Source organism: Erythrolamprus reginae, chromosome 5 (genome assembly GCF_031021105.1).
Source record: "Erythrolamprus reginae isolate rEryReg1 chromosome 5, rEryReg1.hap1, whole genome shotgun sequence".
NCBI classification, from domain to species: domain Eukaryota; kingdom Metazoa; phylum Chordata; class Lepidosauria; order Squamata; family Dipsadidae; genus Erythrolamprus; species Erythrolamprus reginae.
This window is the reverse complement of record NC_091954.1, coordinates 9,715,753-9,736,126: the sequence shown is the minus strand read 5'-3', so window position 1 is coordinate 9,736,126 and position 20,374 is coordinate 9,715,753. Positions and strand designations below refer to the sequence as shown.

General features: G+C 40.1%; 3 protein-coding genes across 3 annotated transcripts in view; all 3 read right to left on the bottom strand.

The window, feature by feature from the left end:
* GRID1 (glutamate ionotropic receptor delta type subunit 1) overlaps positions 1 to 20,374 on the bottom strand; it is a 1,069,958-nt gene that overhangs the window by 699,077 nt on the left and 350,507 nt on the right. The gene's annotated exons all lie outside the window — the stretch shown is intronic.
* Positions 1,844 to 8,218, bottom strand: LOC139168309 (guanine nucleotide exchange factor subunit RIC1-like; the record flags this gene model as incomplete). Its single annotated transcript, XM_070753890.1, has 2 exons — positions 1,844 to 2,649; positions 8,116 to 8,218. Coding segments are annotated over 2 exons (909 nt in total), but the record flags the coding sequence as incomplete, so codon positions are not given.
* Positions 8,498 to 14,872, bottom strand: LOC139168308 (guanine nucleotide exchange factor subunit RIC1-like; the record flags this gene model as incomplete). Its single annotated transcript, XM_070753889.1, has 3 exons — positions 8,498 to 9,002; positions 9,041 to 9,142; positions 14,826 to 14,872. Coding segments are annotated over 3 exons (654 nt in total), but the record flags the coding sequence as incomplete, so codon positions are not given.

Here is a 20,374-nt window from a genome sequence, read left to right as displayed (position 1 = left end):
CAGACTGCTGAATTCCTGTCCAGTGTGTCAAAGTAACTAAAATATGGAATTAAGTGCACCTATATCTAAAGCAAAGTGATTCCTTCTAAATTAGCTTGACAGCATCAGGTGGCCTAGGAAAAAAAATTAAATAATACAATGGGTATTATGATGATGATAGGCAGAATGGCACATTGCAAATCCTTCCCCTTACGTGCTACTCTGCATGCTAAGATTATTTTAGCTAAAACCCCAACACACTGGGTGCTGATGTGTTCCAAAGCAAAATAGCAACCGTCAGCATATTTTTTTACTTGAAAGAATATATCTAGGCCACCTTAGATAGAAGTTGAATTTCCCTTCCAACCTCTTACGTTTTTAAAAAAAGTACTTTAACTTTATGTCCCCATAAAGTATACCACACGGTCTAAGAATACTTTATATTTGTTATTGGAAATCATACGTACAGTGATCCCTCGATTTTTGCGGGTTCAAACTTCACGAAACGGCTATACACTACCATGGTTTTTCAAAAAATATTAATTAAAAAATACTCCACGGTTTTTTTTCTATACCACGGTTTTTCCCACCCGATGACGTCATACGTCATCACCAAGAGTCACTTCTCTCTCTCTTTCTCTCTCTTTCCTGTCATTCTCTGCTTCAATCATTTTCTCATTTCTCTTTTTTTCTTCCCTTTTTTGTATCATTTCTCTCCCTCTCTCTCTACCTTCCACTCTCCCCCCTCTTGCTCTCTCTCTCTTTCTCCCTCTCTCTCTCTCCCTCTCTGTGAGAACGCCTGCCCCACCTCTCCTGCAGCCCCTCGCTGATAGCTGGGACGAAAGTGCTCTCAGCTAAGGGACTGTGAGAGGGGCGGGGCAGGCATGCTCAAAGCGCTCAGAGCGGCTACCGGCCGAATGAGGAGGATGAGAAGCCGTAGCCGCCAGCGCTGCTGCAGGAGGACCCGTGTCCCAAGAAAGCCGGTGAGAGGGGTAGATCGGGCGGGTGGGCAGTAGCGGCAAGGGGGCCGGAGGCACTGGGGGGCGGGGGCAGCCGACATTCAAAGCAATCTTTGACGGCCTCCGCACTTTTGTTGCTCCCCACCCCCAACTTCAAGCCCGGCTCCTTGCGCTGCCTTGAAAAAGGGTGCGTGGGGGTAGTTTTTGGCTGTCCATAGCCAAAAATTGTGTTTTTACTTCCGCACCGCTATTTCGCGGAAATTCGACTTTCGCGGGCGGTCTTGGAACTCAACCCCCGTGAAAATCGAGGGAACACTGTACTTAATTTTGCCTTTGGCACAACTGAAATGTGGTTTCTTCTTAGCATAAAGTGTTAGAATTCTAATCTACAATACTACATAAAATAAGGATAGTTCTTTCACTCTGTTCAGACAGAGATTACAGTAATTCTTCATTTTGCTTCATAATTTATATTGTGCTGATTATTGCTATGGCTATTAATATACTGGCTTGATTTAAACAATGACCCTACAGATTAAAAAAAAAAGGGAGTTAAGATATCCCGTTATGTAAAACTAATGATATATTTCAATTTATTACCAGATGCATTGAGTTTTACTTAATTTTTAGTTTTGACTTAATTTTACTCAATTCTATGAATTGAGAATCTAAACTTGACTGCAGGAAATACGACTTTAGTATCCAAGTAGTTGATGCATGGAACTCACTACCTGGCTCTATAGTATCAACACCAAAACCACCAGAACTTTACTCTTAGACTATCCACAGTTGGCCTCTCCCGAATTCCTAAGAGGTCATAAAGGGGCGTGCATAAGTGCACCAGAGTACTTTCTGTCCCTTGTCCTAATGTTTCTCTTTTACTAGTATCATGTATATAAATATTGTTATATCTTTAAGTACTCGACAATAAGTACTTGACAAAACAAATATAAATAAATAAATACATAAATAAATAAATAAATAAATAAATAAATAAATAAATAAATAAATAAATGGATGGATGGATGGATGGATGGATGGATGGATGGATGGTAGATAGATAGATAGATAGATAGATAGATAGATAGATAGATAGATAGGATAGATAGGATAGATAGATGATAGATAGATAGATAGATAGATAGATAGATAGATAGATAGATAGGATAGATAGATGATAGATAGATGATAGATAGATAGAGAGAGAGACAGAGAGAGAGAGATGGATAGATAGGATAGATAGGATAGATGATAGATAGATAGATAGATAGATAGATAGATAGATAGATAGATAGATAGGATAGATAGATGATAGATAGATAGATAGATAGATAGATAGATAGATAGATAGATAGATAGATAGGATAGATAGATGATAGATAGATGATAGATAGAGATAGAGAGAGATGGATAGATAGGATAGATAGGATAGATAGGATAGATGATAGATAGATAGATAGATAGATAGATAGATAGATAGATGATAGATAGATAGATAGATAGATAGATAGATAGATAGATAGATAGATAGATAGGATAGATAGATGATAGATAGATGATAGATAGAGATAGAGAGAGATGGATAGATAGGATAGATAGGATAGATAGGATAGATGATAGATAGATAGATAGATAGATAGATAGATAGATAGATAGATAGATAGATAGATAGATAGATAGATAGATAGATAGATAGATAGATAGATAGATGCTTGGGGGGAGGAGGGACCAACCCTTTTCTGATTGGTCTGCTGTATCCCCTTTCTCAAAAAAAATGCTAAAATAAATATATATTTTTTAAAAATTATCTTTTCTATAAAGACCCCAGTTATAAGCCAGCCATCAGCGATTCCTGACAATTCTTCAAAACTGAATGCGTTGCTCCAAAATTTAAAATTTGCCCTCTCTGTAAAGAGAAGTTCAAACCTTTCTGTTTTTTCTGCGTCACGTAGATGAGTTCCAAAACTCTGTTCAAGTTTAAGAGATGTAATGTCTTCAATATAACGATCAGTCGAGACCTTTTAATATTTAATGCAGCTGGTACAATAGTTACATGCCAAATCACGGTAATTTATAGCAGCCCATATAGTTAATAGGAGTCTGGGATGAGCAAGATAACCATATACCTCCTTCAACAGATTTATAACTTAATATATAATGCAGCATATGATTGTTAGAAATTAAATAGGCATGAATCTGAAGCATATGCCATTTTGCTTCCAAAACAAGCTATAAGTTTTGCAGTATTTATATATCATTAGAGTCAGTAGAACAATAAATGCACTTTATTCCAGTCAGGGGGAAAAAAAGAGAAATCTCAACGAGTAAACTTCTGTTCAATCTGTTATTCCCTGGTTCAGACCTGTATGAGGTGAAAATTGCATTTTCAAGGGTTGACCTTTAAACATGAATGCAGAATGCATGCACAACTCATCCACGAGTGGAAAATATATATATTGGGAAATAAGTACATCTTTTTCATCCTTAACTGGCTCTTGTCTATTTCAAGCTGTTTGGGAAAGGCTGGAGGGCATTAGGAAGGAAGAGGCGAAAATAAGGTGATTTAAAAGCATCATCAACTACCAGTTCTTCCCAATTAACATTCATTTTCCCACTATAACCAAGAAAGTTATTGGAAACACATCCTCCTCTCTTTAGATTCATATCCGAAAAGAATGTCCAAGGATCTTTTCACCAAAGCAAGAGAAAAACAAACTAGAAGATACAGTACATGTATTAATATTGCTTATTTGTACCCTACGACAATCATTAAGTGTTGTACTTCACGATTCTTGACAAATGTATCTTTTATTTTATGTACACTGAGAGCTTATGCACCAAAGACAAATTCCTTGTGTGTCCAATCACACTTGGCCAATAAAGAATTATATTCTGTGCACACTGGTATTTATTTATTTATTTATTTATTTAGTGGGTCTTCTCCGGGTCCCGTCAACTAAACAATGCCACTTGGCGGGACCCAGGAGAAGAGCCTTCTCTGTGGTGGCCCCGGCCCTCTGGAACCAACTCCCCCCAGAGATTAGAATTGCCCCCACCCTCCTCGCCTTTCGTAAGCTACTTAAAACCCACCTCTGCCGCCAGGCATGGGGGAATTAAGACTTTTTTCTCCCCCTAGGCCATTACAACTATATACATGGTATGTTTGTATGTATGTTTGGTTTTTATATATTAAGGGGTTTTAATTTGCTTTTAGTATTGGATTTTATTGTATATTTTGTTCATGATTGTTGTTAGCCGCCCCGAGTTTTCGGAGAGGGGTGGCATATAAATCCAATAAAACTTGAAACTTGAAACTATTCATTTATTTATTCATTCATTCATTCATTCATTCATTCATTCATTCATTCATTCATTCATTCAATTTTTATGCTGCCCTTCTCCTTAGACTCAGGGCGGCTTACAACATGTTAGCAATAGCACTTTTTAACAAAGCCAGCCTATTGCCCCCACAACCCAGGTCCTCATTTTACCCACCTCGGAAGGATGGAAGGCTGAGTCAACCTTGAGCCGGTGATGAGATTTGAACCGCTGACCTTCAGATCTACAGTCAGCTTCAGTGGCCTGCAGTACAGCACTCTACCTGCTGTGCCACCCCGGCTCAATTTACCTCTATTTAAGGATACCTCTACTTAAGACCTTTTCTAGATAAGAACCGGGTGTTCAAGATTTTTTTGCCTCTTCCTAAGAACCATTTTCTACTTAAGAACCCGAGCCAGGAAATATTTCCCAGGAAATTTTGGGAGCGGCCCGAAGGCCCGGCCAGTTTCCTGCCATTCCCCCTTTAATCCCTGCCATCTTAGGCTTTTCTGGGCTGCCAGAGGAGCCTTTCGGTGGTGTTTAAGGAGGCTTTGGCAGTCCAGAGCGAACAAAGCATTTTCCTTTCTCTGGACATTTGGAGAGGGAATAAACCTCTGCCAGCGCCCAGAGAAAAGAAACGCTCCCTTCGCTCTGGGCAGCCGAGGAGTCACTACAGCGATGGAAAGGCACCAGCTACAAAGCGAGCGAGCGAGAGGGGAGGGGAGCCCTTCAGCATGGGAAGGAAGAGGAAGCAGGTAGCAGCAGCAGCAGGCAGTGTATTGGAGGCAGTGTATGGGAGGCAGTGTATGGGAGGCAGCCTCGCGCCGGGTGTATGGGGGGCACATGCTCCTCCTCGCCCATGCTCCCTCTTTTTTAAAAAAAGCCTTAAAGTTTTGGATTTTTTTTATTCCCTTCACTTCACCTTCTTCCTTTGGCAGAAACTCTCCTCCTCCTCCTCTTCTTCTTCCTCCTCCTCCCACCCCAATTCCGAGCTTTTATTCCGAGCCTTCTCTGTGGTGGCCCCGGCCCTCTGGAATCAACTCCCCCCAGAGATTAGAATTGCTCCCACCCTCCTTGTCTTCCGTAAACTACTTAAGACCCACCTATACCGCCAGGCATGGGGGATTTGAGACACCTTTCCCCCAGGCTTATTATAATTTATGTTTGGTATGTATGTGCTGTTTGGTTTTTAATTATGATAGGGTTTTTAGGTGGTTTTTTTTTAATATTAGCTTTGTGCCTGTATAATACTGTTTTTATTGTGTTGTGAGCCGCCCCGAGTCTTCGGAGAGGGGCGGCATACAAATCTAATAAATTATTATTATTATTATTATTATTATTATTATTATTATTATTATTAATTTCCTAATGGGTTTGCATGCATTATTTGCTTTTACATTGATTCCTATGGGAAAAATTGCTTCTGCTTAATAACGTTTCTACTTAAGAACCTGGTCACGGAACTAATTAAGTTCTTAAGTAGAGGTACCACTTTATTCTATTACAAAAAAAGTGTAGTGCACTGGTTTACTTAAGCTGTTGAGTTATGAGATCATCGCATGTTGAAGCCAACATGTTATCACAAAAATCTTTTTTTATGAACAGTATTCATTTTCTAGGAACAAAAAACTCAGCTAAGAGCTATGCTTCTTCTTTGTTTTCCCAAAACACCCTGCAGAGAGACCAAACAGTGCCAGGCTTGGTAACACATTACTTTTACTGTAATGGCTTGATTTGTTAATTATCTGGAATTTCAACTTGACTACCTTATTTGTTTTATTGCTTTAATAAGCATTGCATTGTTTGGAATATGTCTCTCAGCTCTTCCTGGCTTCAGTTCTCTTGAGAAGAGCCTGAAATGTCTGTAATAATAGCCTTATTCCAGAATACCAGCTAAGTCTGGGGCAAATCAAGATACTGGATAGATTTTTACTCTCTGGAAATGTGACGCCTGCGACGTTTCGACGAGGTCCCACTCGTCATCTTCAGGCTGGTGTTTCTGTCCTTGTTCTAAGGCGAACACTGCGAGACCTGAGCTGCCTTCCTTCTATAAATACCGGTGGCTGGGGGTGGTTTGATGGCTCAGCAATTGCCTGCTGTGTAGAAACTTCCTGGTGAGTCAGTGGGGTAACATCTGGGGTCGTTGATGTAGCTGAAGTATGCTGATTAGTTAATGGTTGTTGATTAGGCATGATATCCTGGGTAGTTGGAGCTTGCAGGCTACTTGATTGTTTTGCAATGTGTGTTCTGAGTCTAGTTTCAGTTTTTATGGCTGGGTTACGTTTGAGGGCTGGTTTCCAGATGTCTGGTAGGCGGGAGGTATCATCCTGCTTGTTCATATTTTAAGGGATGTTTTTCTATCTTGATGGCTTCCATGATTATTCTTTTGCTGTAGTGTTCTGTTTTGGAAATTAATTTAGTACTGTCAAAATCAATTTCATGCCCTGTAGTTTTGAAGTGTTGGAAAAGGGAGGAGGTTTTTTCTTTTTTCCTTAATGCATTCTTATGTTCTGCAACACGTGCATTTACTCTCCTGTTAGTTTGTCCAATATATGTGGCTGGGCAGATTTTACACGGTATTTGATAAACTCCCTGGTTTTCTAGCTGGATATTGTCTTTCGGGTTTCTGAGGATGTTGGCTATTTTTTTATCTGTACCAAAGGCTGTCTTGATGTTGTGTTTGCGGAGAATTTTACTGATTTTATCTGTGGTGTCTTTGATGTAAGGGAGGAGGGCAATGCCATTGTCCTTGTTCGCCTTAGAACAAGGACAGAAACACCAGCCTGAAGATGACGAGTGGGACCTCGTCGAAACGTCACCAGAAATTTCCAAATCCTACACGGGAAGAAACCCGAACATAAAGACATGCCAACATTTCCACCCTCTTTTAGGGGGGGGTGAAACATCTGTATTATACTCTGAAAAATATGGTATATATTGTTAAATATGGTACCACCTGTTGACTACAGAAAGAAGAAATTAAATTTTATCTGCTGAAAAAGCTATAATACTCTACAAAAGGTCACCTAGTAGTTTTCTGAAGATGCTGGAGCAATTCATGAATTGCCTTTGAAATGTTTTGACAAATTGTTCTGAGAGGTATTGCAACCACTCTATTATTTCGGGATAACTATTTTTTTTTTTAGAAAAGAGATGTGTTGAGATGGGCTGTTTTACTTTCTGAAAGATAAAGACCCACAAAGAGCTTCTTTGTTGTTTGGAGATTTCCTGGCCTCTGGCTCTCCAATGAACTGTTAATCCTCCCGTCATCAATACTTCAATTCCCTTCTTCTTTTTTCTAGAAACTCTTAAACACACACTAAGAAAACACAATTAAATAAAATTGGCAGGCATTTTTGATGATCTAATTTTTCCTAACGACACAAGGAAGGGACCTAAAGGCAAAAGCACGCACACACAAAGAGGGAGGGCTGTACAACTTTAGGTCTGAAGCAAAAACTTCCTTCAGTAGTATTTATTTAATCCCGGCTGAGCACCCACACACAGCCCAATAAAGCTACACAGGTTTAGTCCAGCTTGGAACTTGAATATCAGACTAAGAAATCCCAGAATTGTAGAGTAGATTGAGAAAGTTTTTTTAAAAAATCAATCCATTTCTCTTGGATGGTGATGATAAACTACCTTGTGCCAATTAAACAAAATCTCTGTATGTGTGTGTGTGTGTTAGATGTTCCCACACACACATGCGTGCTAGTTGTTCCCAACTCTGGGGGCAGTGCTCATTTCTCAATACAATACATTTGTCTTTGTACCCGGATTGTGGGGGAAATATGCTGGCTCTGTTAAAAAGTGCTATTGCTAACATGTTGTAAGCCGCCCTGAGTCTAAGGAGAAGGGCGGCATAAAAATTGAATAGATAGATAGATAGATAGATAGATAGATAGATAGATAGATAGATAGATAGATAGATAGATAAATAGATAAATAGATAAATAGATAAATAAATAAATATCAGACATACATTACAGCTTACAAATACATCTAACACAGAGCTTACTACATCAGTCACAGTGAATCAGCAGAAAGAACAAAGCCAAAGAGCCAGCGCTGTCCAAGGTGTTCGCCGTAGTCATGTGGTTAGCATGACTCAATGCCAAAGGCACACGGCGTGCTGTTACCTTTCCATCAATAGTGGTTCCTATTTTTCTACTTGCATTTTTTACCTGTTTTTGAACTGCTAGGTTGGCAGAAACTGGGACAAGTAATGGGAGCTCACTCCATTACGCAGTGCTAGGGATTCGAACCGCTGAACTGCCGATGTTCAGATTGACAAGCTCAGTGTCTGAGCCACTGCATCCCCTGTGAGAGACAGAGACAGACAGACAGACAGACAGACAGACAATGATAGATAGATAGATAGATAGATAGATAGATAGATAGATAAGATAGATGGATGGATGGATAGATAAGATAAATAGATAGATAGATAGATAGATAGATAGATAGATAGATAGATAGATAGATAGATAGATAGATAGATAGAAAGAAAGATAGATAGATAGATAAGATAAGATAAAATAGATTAGATAGATAGATAGATAGATAGATAGATAGATAGATAGATAGATAGATAGATAGATAGATAGATAGAGATGTAGATAGAGATGTAGAGATGTAGATAGAGAAGTAGATAGAGATGTAGAGAAGTAGATAGAGATGTGGATTGAGATGTAGATAGAGATGTAGATAGAGAAGTAGATAGAGATGTGCATACATATAGATAGAGATGTGGATTGAGATGTAGAGAAGTAGATAGAGATGTACATAGAGATGTACATACATGTAGATAAAGAAGTAGATAGAGATGTAGAGAGGTAGAGATGTATATAGAGAAGTAGATAGAGATGTAGATAGAGAAGTAGATACATGTAGATAGAGATGTGGATTGAGATGTAGATAGAGATAGAGAAGTAGATAGCAATGTAGATAGAGATAGAGACAATCAAAAGTCAGAGATGGATATGTTGTCAAAGACGTTAGAAGGGAAAGAAGACTCCAAATATTATAAGATATGGGGAAAATTTTATAATTGGTTAGGAAAAAGAAATGATAAAAGAAATCATATACAGTGGAACCCCGACATAAGAGCTGCTCTACTTAAGAGCAACTCGAGATAAGAGCTGGGAGGGGAGAGATATTTTTGTTCTACTTACAAGCCCAAATTCGAGATACAAGCGCCAAGGAGCTGTCTCCTGAAGCCAAACGCTAACTTCTGCATTCGGCTTCAGGAGACAGCTGCGAAGCGGCGCGCGTGTTTTAAAAGGTTGCAGCCGGCCTGGGGGGCTCGGGGGGGTGCTTGCAGCTTTCTTTCTTGCTCTTTTTCTTTCTCTCTTTTACCTTCCCTTCCTCTATTTCTTCTTTTCTTTCTCCTTCCCACCTTCTTCCCTCCCTTCACTCATTCCTCTCTTACTCTCCCCTTTCATAAGTTTCCTTGCTTCCTTCCTCTGTTCCTGTCCCTTCCCCCTTTCTTTCTTTCTTTCTTTCTTTCTTTCTTTCTTTCTTTCTTGCTCTTTTTCTTTCTCTCTTTTACCTTCCCTTCCTCTATTTCTTCTTTTCTTTCTCCTTCCCACCTTCTTCCCTCCCTCCCTCCCTTCACTCATTCCCCTCTTACTCTCCCCTTTCATAAGTTTCCTTGCTTCCTTCCTCTGTTCCTGTCCCTTCCCTCTTTCCTTCCTTCCTTCCCACCCTCCGTCCATTCATTCACCCATTCCTCTCTTGATCGCTTAAAGCCGGTCCCTGGTGCAAAAAGGGTTGGGGACCTCTGTCCTACAGGATTGGGTGGCAGAGAAGTTGAACATATGTAAATTTAAAAGTTTAAGAAAGTTTACAAGTTAAGTGAAAGAAACTTCATTATTCATTTATATGTACATGTACATTTCTTCATTAAAAACATGTCTTTCTGCATAATTTAGACTAACTTTGTGAGTTTTTTGAGGGCTGGAACCAATTAAAATTATTTACATTAATTCCTATGGGGAAAAGTCGTTCGAGATAAGAGCTGCTCGACTTAAGAGCCCAGGTCCGGAACAAATTAAACTCGTATCTCGAGGTACCACTGTAGAAAGATAATTTAAGAAAGAAATAAAATTGAAAGAAAAATATGCAAATATGTAAAAATGCGAAGCAATACGTTAACAAAAATAAGATAAAAATGGATAAACCTCCGACTGAAACTCTGAACGAGCAGGGAATGTAAACACCCCAAATCTATGTTTTATGTATGTTATGTTTTTTTTATTTTGTTTGTTATTGTTATGTTTGTGTTTGTAAAAAAAATTAAAAAATAAAAAAGAGACAATCAAAAGTATCTTGTCTTTTATCTTTGTGAACATCAATATATAAGATGCCATAGCCTTGTGTCACACAATTGCCTGTGCCAGAATTTCTTATCAAGGAATTGATAAGAAATCCTCCTAATCAAGGATTAGGAAAATACAGGGAGAAAGATAAGATTTAGCCAAATTATATAATTTTGGGGTCTGAACTTGGTTGTTTTCTTGAAGATATTTCATTATCCATATTAAACTTAATATTAACCGGTCCAAACTTGACTGTAAAAAGTATGACTTCAGTAACTTAGTTGTCGAAGTGTGGAACTCATTACCGGACTCCATAGTGTCATCCCCAAACCCCCAACACTTTACCCTTAGATTATCCACGGTTGACCTATCCAGATTCCTAAGAGGTCAGTAAGGGGTGAGTACAAGTGCACTAGAGTGCCTTCCGTCCCCTGTCCTATTGCTCTCCTATATCTCCTATACCTTTCTTCTATTCCTATATCTCTTCTTCTATTCTTTCATTGATATATTCTATTCCTATATCTTCTTTTCTATTATTTCTTAGATATATTTTACTATGAGTATCTCCTCTATAATCTTCATCATGTATTTTACTATGTGTATATTGATATATACCCACTAAAACCCTCATTGTGTATTGGACAAAATAAATAAATAAATAAAATAAATAAATAAAACCTCATCAGTGCTGAAAACAGCCAAGCTCAGATAGTATCATGGATCCCACAATTCAATCTTGAGCTACAAATATGTTCCACCCTTTTGATCCATGCAAACTGTTTCCTTCTATTTTTTATTCCTATGTCCTATAGAGACAATATCCTCAGAAACATATCTACAATTCAGAATTCAGATTTCCTTATTTATTTGACATCACTATTCGGCATTCTTTGGAAAAGAGAAAAATTGTTCAGTCTAAATGAAACCTGGTAGCTGAGAAGCTCCAGAGATCCACTATTTTCGCACTAATCAAATTATCAATATATTGGCTAGTAGGACTGTATTACTGTATTACCTTCTCATCCTTTCTAATACCTAATTTCCTTATCTTCTTATGACTGTGACTTTGTTGTTTGCATCTTATGATATATGTTGGTTGCTTTTATTTAGTATCCAGTTAAGATTTATATTGGTGGCTTATTATGATTATTGTGTTTTATGAATATGATCATGATTTATCATTTGTTGCTTGTATGTCCACTGAGAGCTCATGTACCGGAGACAAATTCCTTATGTGTCCAATCACACCTGGCCAATAAAGAATTCTATTTTGTTCTATTTAATGCTGAGATTGGATTGAACAGTCAAAAAATAACTTTAGTAGAAGCTTTTCTGTATTCATATCCCAAAAGGCCTCTGCTGTCACGGTACCATCTTCAACCATTATTTTTAATCACTGAACAAAGGCTCAAAGACATTTTCATCACAATGTTTTCCATTATCTCTGCTTTAACTAGAGTCCTTAGCACTTCAAAGCCTAACATTCAAAATAGTTTGGTGCCTTAAATCAGTGATTTTCAACCTTTTTTGAGCCATGGCACATTTTTTACATTTACAAAACCCTGGGGCACATTGAGGGGGGGGGCAGCTAAAAGAAGTTTGGACAAAAAAATTTTCCCTCTCTTCCTCCCTTTTGCTCTATTTCTCTCTCCCCCCTCTTTCTCTCCCTTCTTTTTTTTCTCTCTCTCCATCCTTCTTTCTCTCTTCCTTCCTCCCTCTCTTTTTTGCTCTCTTTCTCCCTCCCTCCCTCCCTCCCTCTATGTCTTTCTCTCTCCCACCTTCCCTCCCTCTCTTTCTCTCTCTCTCTCTTTCTTTCTTTCTCTCTCTCTCTTTCTCTCTCTCTTGCTTTCTCTCTCTCTCTTGTTCTTTCTTTCTCTTTCTTTCTTTCTCTCTGTCTCTCTCTTGTTTTCTTTTTCTCTCTTGCTTTCTTTCTCTCTTGCTTTCTCTCTCTCTTGCTTTCTTTCTCTCTCTCTTGTTTTCTTTCTCTCTTTCTCTCTCTCTCTTTCTTTCTCTCTCTCTTGTTTTCTTTCTCTCTCTGAGCTTCGCGGCACACCTGACCATGTCTCGCGGCACACTAGTGTGCCACGGCACACTGGTTGAAAAACACTGCCTTAAATGACATAGATCGATTCAATGCTGCAGGTGGAAAAGGGAAAAATAATCATTTAGTTTACATTGGAACAAAAACACCTAAAAGTCCTCAAGTGAACTGGGATTCAACGTTTTCAAATTTTGCATGCATTATTCAACAGAATGGGCAGATACCCAAACATATGTATGGTAGGAAGTGCACTCAGCAATATGCCATATTTGCGTACTACATGTGCTTATTAAAAATATCAAACTGTGCAGCGATCGGGATTTGAAAGAGAAAGGTGATCCGACATGTGGGTAGGTCTGGATGGGACAGTATCTCCTTCCATCAAATGTGTCATTTCCTGGGGAGCCACTGTTCTTCTAGGAATGGTTCATTGACATTTCTATGTAGTACTCCAAATCACACTTTCCAATTGAATTCTCGATCACTACACAGTTGTATAAAATCATGACAGCAATGTTAAAAATGTTCTCCGTTGACAAAAGGTATCAATGGCACATACATAAAACACTGACTAAGATTAGGTTAAGGTGCTACTGTGTTTTTCCCAAAATACGATCTACTCCAGAAGTAAGTCCTAACTTGATTTTTACACATGCACTCAATTATTATTATTATTATTATTATTATTATTATTATTATTATTATTATTAATTGGATTTGTATGCTGCCCCTCTCCGCAGACTTGGGGTGGCTAACAATAATGATAAAAACAGTATGTAGAAATCCAATTAATAAAACAACTAAAAACCCTTATAATAAAACCAAACATACACACAAACATACCATGCATAACTTGTAATGGCCTAGGGGGAAGGAATATCTTAACTCCCCCATGCCTGGCGGCATAAATGATTCTTGAGTAGTTTACGAAAGACAGGGAGGGTGGGGGTAGTTCTAATCTCTGGGGGGAGTTGGTTCCAGAGGGCTGGGGCCGCCACAGAGAAGGCTCTTACCCTGGGGCCTGCCAAATGACATTGTTTAGTCAACGGGACCTGGAGAAGGCCAACTCTGTGGGACCTTATCGGTCACTGGGATTTGTGCGGTAGCAGGCGGTTCCGGAGGTACTCTGGTCCAATGCCATGTAGGGCTTTAAAGGTCACGATCAACACTTTGAATTGTGACCGGAAACTGATCGGCAGCCAATACAAGCCACAGAGTGTTGAAGAAACGTGGGTGAATCTTGGAAGCCGCACGACGGCTCTCGCGGCTGCGTTCTGCACGATCTGACGTTTCCGAACACTTTTCAAAGGTAGCCCCATGTACAGAGCGTTGCAGTAATCGAACCTCGAGGTGATGAGGGCATGAGCGACTGTGAGCAATGACTCCCTGTCCAAATAGGGCCACAACTGATGTACCAGACGAACCTGGGCAAACACTCTCCTTGCCACAGCCGAAAGATGATGTTCCAATGTCAGCTGTGGATCGAGGAGGATGCCCAAGTTGCAAACCCTGTCTGAGTCCTACCCCCAAAATAAGCCCTAATTAAGACACACACACCCGCACTCCAAGGTCCACGGATAAAAATTAAGCTGGGGTGGGATCAGGAGGTGGAGCTACCCTACTACCTCAAGATTCAACTACTGCAATGCTCTCTACGTGGTGCTACCTTTGAAGAGCATTTGGAAACTACAAATCGTGCAGAATGCAGCCACATGAGCGGTCATGGGCCTTCCCAGGTATGCCCATGTTTCTCCAACACTCCGCAGGCTGCATTGGCTGCCAATCGGTTTCTGAACGCAATTCAAAATGTTAGCTATGACCTATAAAGCCCTACATGGCATGGGACCAGATTACTTGTGGGACTGCCTCCTGCTGCATGAATCCCAGTGGCCAGTCACGTCCCACAGGGTCAGCCTTCTCCAGGTCTCATCAACTAGAACAATGTCGCTTGGTGGGACCTAGGGGAAGAGCCTTTTCTGTGGGGGGCCCGGCCCTCTGGAATCGGCTTCCCCCAGAGATTCATACTGCCCCCACCCTCCTTACGCTAACCATCAACCCCTGCCTATGGATGAACGATGTTGAATGGAAAGTATGTTGGTGGATTGGAATGACTGTTTAAAAAATTAAATTGGGTTTTTAGATTGGTTGTTTTAGTTATTATTGGATTTTAATATTGTATTGTTTTACATGTCGCCCCGAGTCCTTGGAGAAAGAAAGAAAGAAAGAAAGGAAGGAAGGAAGGAAGGAAGGAAGGAAGGAAGGAAGGAAAGGAAAGGAAGGAAGGAAGGAAGAAAAGGAAGGAAGGAAGGAAGAAAAGGAAGGAAAGGAAAGGAAGGAAGGAAAGAAATAAAGAAAAAGAAGGAAAGGAAGGAAGGAAAGAAGGAAGGAAGGAAGAAAAGGAAGGGAAGGGAAGGAAGGAAGGAAGAAAAGGAAGGAAGGAAAGAAAGAGAAAGGGAAGGAAGGAAGGAAGAAAGGAAAGGAAGGAAGGAAGGAAGGAAAGGAAGGAAGGAAGGAAGAAAAGGAAGGAAAGGAAGGGAAGGAAGGAAGGAAGGAAGGAAGGAAAGAAAGAAAGAAAGAAAGAAAGAAAGAAAGAAAGAAAGAAAGAAAGACTTATCTTTAGACAGTTCCAATCAGGTCTCCTTTACGCCAACACCTGCCTTGCCATTTCTTGTGCAGGCAGCTAAGCCAGCAATGATTTCCTGAAGGCCTCTATAGCCGATAACAAAGTTCCAGATCGATCCAGAGCTCTGTTATCAGCTGCAGAGGCCTTCAGGAAAACCTGGTGGACTTGCCAGATAAAGAAGTTCTTGAAGGCCTCTGACAGCAAAAAGGAAGCCTTGGGCAATGCATGGTCAGTCACTGGACGGCATCCCTCCCTGAAAATATATATATCTTTGGACGGGTGGGAAAAAGACATAAGAAAGAGTCTTATGTTCGGGGAAGCACAGTATCAGTCCATCTAACAAAATAGCCATCGGCAGCCAGGCCAAAGAGACAGGCTGAACCCAAGCCGACCAGGTAAAGTCTCATTATGAAGCAAGTTCTGAGAAAATGCCAGAGAAATAGACAAAGGCCTAGAGAGATCATGTGAGACCAGCCGAAATGGATGCATAAATAATGCATGGGAGCAGCAAGGATGTCAACCATTAATTCACAATGGCAAAACAACACAATTAATAAATGAATCATTAATTCAACTGTGGCAAAACAACCCAAGCGACTGATCAGGAGAGGCATAATTTCCCAAATAAACAGGGGAGGATCTGGAAGGAGAGAATACGCAACAAGGCGTCCTATTCCTTGGAAAGAGGAATTACATGAATGGGCACACAGGATAGACTAGAAGAATGCCTCTTTTTAAGACTGGTCCCTCAGCTGTCTGTCCCTGCTGTGACGTAAGCTATATCTGTACCCATCAATTCAGAGTATCTCATTTACAATACAGTGGTACATCTACCTAAGAACGTCTCTGCTTACGAACTTTTCTAGATAAGAACCGGGGGTTCTAGATTTTTTTTTGCCTCTTCTCAATAACCATTTTCCACTTACAAACCTGAGCCTCCAAAACTATAACAAGAAAAGGCAGGGAGAAGCCTCCGTGGGGCCTCTCTAGGAATCTCCTGGGAGGAAAAAGGGCCGGAAAAGGCAGGGAGAAGCCTCTGTGGGGCCTCTCTAGGAATCTCCCCAATCGCACACATTATTTGCTTTTACATTGATTCCTATGGGAAAAAAATGCTTCTTCTTACAAACTTTTCTGCCCAAGAACCTGGTCACGGAATGAATTAAGTTCATAGGTAGAGGTGCCACTGTACTGAATAAATGCTTATTATAATGTCATGACATTCAAAAATACCAATTTACATCAGTGTTTTATTGTTTTGAGGATCCAGTGTCTTATCCAAGAAGCTGCCATTTAAGAGCATATTTATTTATTTATTCGATTTTTATGCTGCCCTTCTCCTTAGACTCAGGGTGGGTTGCCACATGTTAGCAATAGCACTTTCTAACAAAGCCAAAGAAAATGCAGGGTGTCCTACAAGACCCATGCCCACAGTATGGTAGTAAAAAAATTGGTAGCCCTTCACTGCAACAATATCGCCAAAAAAGCCTCTAGAGTTGTCAACCTGATCCTACGCAGCTTCTGCTCAGGCAACGTCACCCTACTCACAAGAGCCTGCAAAACTTTTGCCAGACCCATCCTAGACTACTGCTCATCTGTCTGGAACCCATACCACATCTCAGACATGAACACCCTTGAAAATGTCCAAAGATATTTCACCAGAAGAGCCCTTCACTCCTCCACTCGAAACAGAATATCCTACGAAAATAAACTAACAATCCTGGGTCTTGAAAGCCTAGAACTACGGCGCCTAAAACACGATCTGAGCATTGCCCACAAGATCATATGCTGCAATGTCCTACCAGTCAATGACTACTTCAGCTTCAACCGCAACAACACAAGAGCACGCAACAGATTCAAACTTAATACGAACCGCGCCAAACTTGACTGTAAAAAATATGATTTCAACAATCGAGTTATCGAAGCTTGGAACTCACTACCGGACTCAATTGTGTCAACCCCTAACCCCCAACACTTCTCCCTTAGACTCTCCACGATTGACCTCTCCAGGTTCCTAAGAGGCCAGTAAGGGGCGTACATAAGTGCACTGGTGTGCCTTTCGTCCCCTGTCCAATTGTCTTTCCTTTCTTTCACCTATTTTATATATTCTCTTCCTTTCATATATCCTCTCCTCTAAGTTCACCTTCACCCTCTTTTTATATTATCACATGTCTATTTTCTTCCTATGTATTGGACAAATGAATAAATAAAATAAAAATAAAACATAAATAAAATATTTGTGAGTGTGTGTGTGTGTGTGAGTGTGTGTGTGTGTGTGTGAGAAAGAGATGTTTTTGCTGAATTTAAAATTAAGGAAAACTAGTATTGCTTCAGCCTTATCAGCTAGCCATACCCTCACTAGGATTTGATCCTGAAGCCTCTAGCTTGTATTAACCACTAGGCTACAGGATCTGATCCCTTCAGCTTTGTACCATGGAACAAGGCCAGAACAAGGCCGAAATAGTACTATCCTAGTCTTCCTTAATTTTAAATTCAGCAAAAACATGTGACACATACAGAATATAGTTTGTCGGTTATGAACAAATCAACTGCCTTGGAGAGGCAAAAAGAAAGCTGTGATGCTCCTTCAATATACCAAGGTGATTGTATATTATTTGTTGCTCAGAACAATACAGGGAACACTCAAATAACACATCCTAGTTTTGAATGAATGAAATATTCTCATTGAATACTTCTGTACAAAGTGGAATGTGCACAACAGCATGTGAAATTGATTGTCAATCCGTGTTGCTTCCTAAGTGGACAGTTTGATTTCACAGAAGTTGGATTTACTTGGAGTTATATTGTGTTGTTTAAGTGTTGCCTTTATTTTATTTTATTTTTTTTGAGCAGCGTACATTTACAGTCGTTATGCAAAGCCCAAGTCAAGCTTTGCCAACCCCACGCTGTTTACCACAAAGTACATGATTGTCTCCAGTTTTCCTAAGAACATGATGGGGATTCAGTATGCTTGCTATCCTGGCTCTAAGCAAGAGATGAAATATACAGTGGTACCTCGAGATACGAGTTTAATTCGTTCCGGACCTGGGCTCTTAAGTTGAGCAGCTCTTATCTCGAACGACTTTTCCCCATAGGAATTAATGTAAATAATTTTAATTGGTTCCAGCCCTCAAAAAACTCACAAAGTTAGTCTAAATTATGCAGAAAGACATGTTTTTAATGAAGAAATGTACATGTACATATAAATGAATAATGAAGTTTCTTTCACTTAACTTGTAAACTTTCTTAAACTTTTAAATTTACATATGTTCAACTTCTCTGCCACCCAATCCTGTAGGACAGAGGTCCCCAACCCTTTTTGCACCAGGGACCGGCTTTAAGCGATCAAGAGAGGAATGGGTGAATGAATGGACGGAGGGTGGGAAGGAAGGAAAGAGGGAAGGGACAGGAACAGAGGAAGGAAGCAAGGAAACTTATGAAAGGGGAGAGTAAGAGAGGAATGAGTGAAGGGAGGGAGGGAGGGAAGAAGGTGGGAAGGAGAAAGAAAAGAAGAAATAGAGGAAGGGAAGGTAAAAGAGAGAAAGAAAAAGAGCAAGAAAGAAAGCTGCAAGCACCCCCCCCCCGAGCCCCCCAGGCCGGCTGCAACCTTTTAAAACACGCGCGCCGCTTCGCAGCTGTCTCCTGAAGCCGAACGCGGAAGTTAGCGTTTGGCTTCAGGAGACAGCTCCTTGGCGCTTGTATCTCGAATTTGGGCTTGTAAGTAGAACAAAAATATCTCTCCCCTCCCAGCTCTTATCTCGAGTTGCTCTTAAGTAGAGCAGCTCTTATGTCGGGGTTCCACTGTACTATAATATCAATGCAATAAGCGGTGGGAAGAAGCTGTCTAAAATGTATCATCGCTACCTGAAGCAGTATCAATCACAGCCACAGAACATATTGAAAGAGAAGGAAATTAAAGTCGCCAGCTTTTCTTCCCAGATAGTCTGAAAACATCAGGTCGGTTTCATAACTCTCCTTTTTTGGTAAGAAATGCCAAAGTTGATGACGCACTGTAATAAAATGGCTATATATCTCGAACAGAGATTTTCACTGACACACCTTTTGCAGTGGGGAAGAAATGTCCTTTAAACTCCCTCTCCAAATGACTGTGAACACAACGCTCTTCTTGACTGAGAAAAAAATCCATTCTTCTGGTGACATTGCCGCAGTTTCCATAATACAGATTGATGTTATGCAGGCTTGAGTTTGCAGGCATACAGGGGAGAAAATGAGAAGCCCACCATCAGCACCTTGTCCCCGTCTAAAGAAAGTAGGACTTCATCCTCCCGCACATTTTTTCTGGTTAATATAATGTGCATTTCAAGCTTCTGTAAAAGGGGGGCGGGATGTTCTTTGCTATGTAGCAATGTGCCGTTTTTAAGGATTGTGTGTCCTAATGAGTAGGCAATAAATGAATGAATGAATGAATGAATGAATGAATGAATGAATGAATGAATGAATGAATGAATGAAAAATACTTTATTGTCATGCCACAAAATACCCATGAAACAAAATTTGTATAGAAACATAGAAGACTGACAGCAGAAAAAGACCTCATGGTCCATCTAGTCTGCCCTTATACTATTTCCTGTATTTTATCTTACAATGGATATATGTTTATCCCAGGCATGTTTAAATTCAGTTACTGTGGATTTACCAACCACGTCTGCTGGAAGTTTGTTCCAAGGATCTACTACTCTTTCAGTAAAATAATATTTTCTCATGTTGCCTTTGATCTTTCCCCCAACTAACTTCAGATTGTGTCCCCTTGTTCTTGTGTTCAGTTTCCTATTAAAAACACTTCCCTCCTGAACCTTATTTAACCCTTTAACATATTGAAATGTTTCGATCATGTCCCCCCTTTTCCTTCTGTCCTCCAGACTATACAGATTGAGTTCATGAAGTCTTTCCTGATACGTTTTATGCTTAAGACCTTCCACCATTCTTGTAGCCCGTCTTTGGACCCATTCAATTTTGTCAATATCTTTTTGTAGGTGAGGTCTCCAGAACTGAACACAGTACTCCAAATGTGGTCTCACCAGCGCTCTATATAAGAGGATCACAATCTCCCTCTTCCTGCTTGTTATACCTCTAGCTATGCAGCCAAGCATCCTACTTGCTTTTCCTACCACCCGAC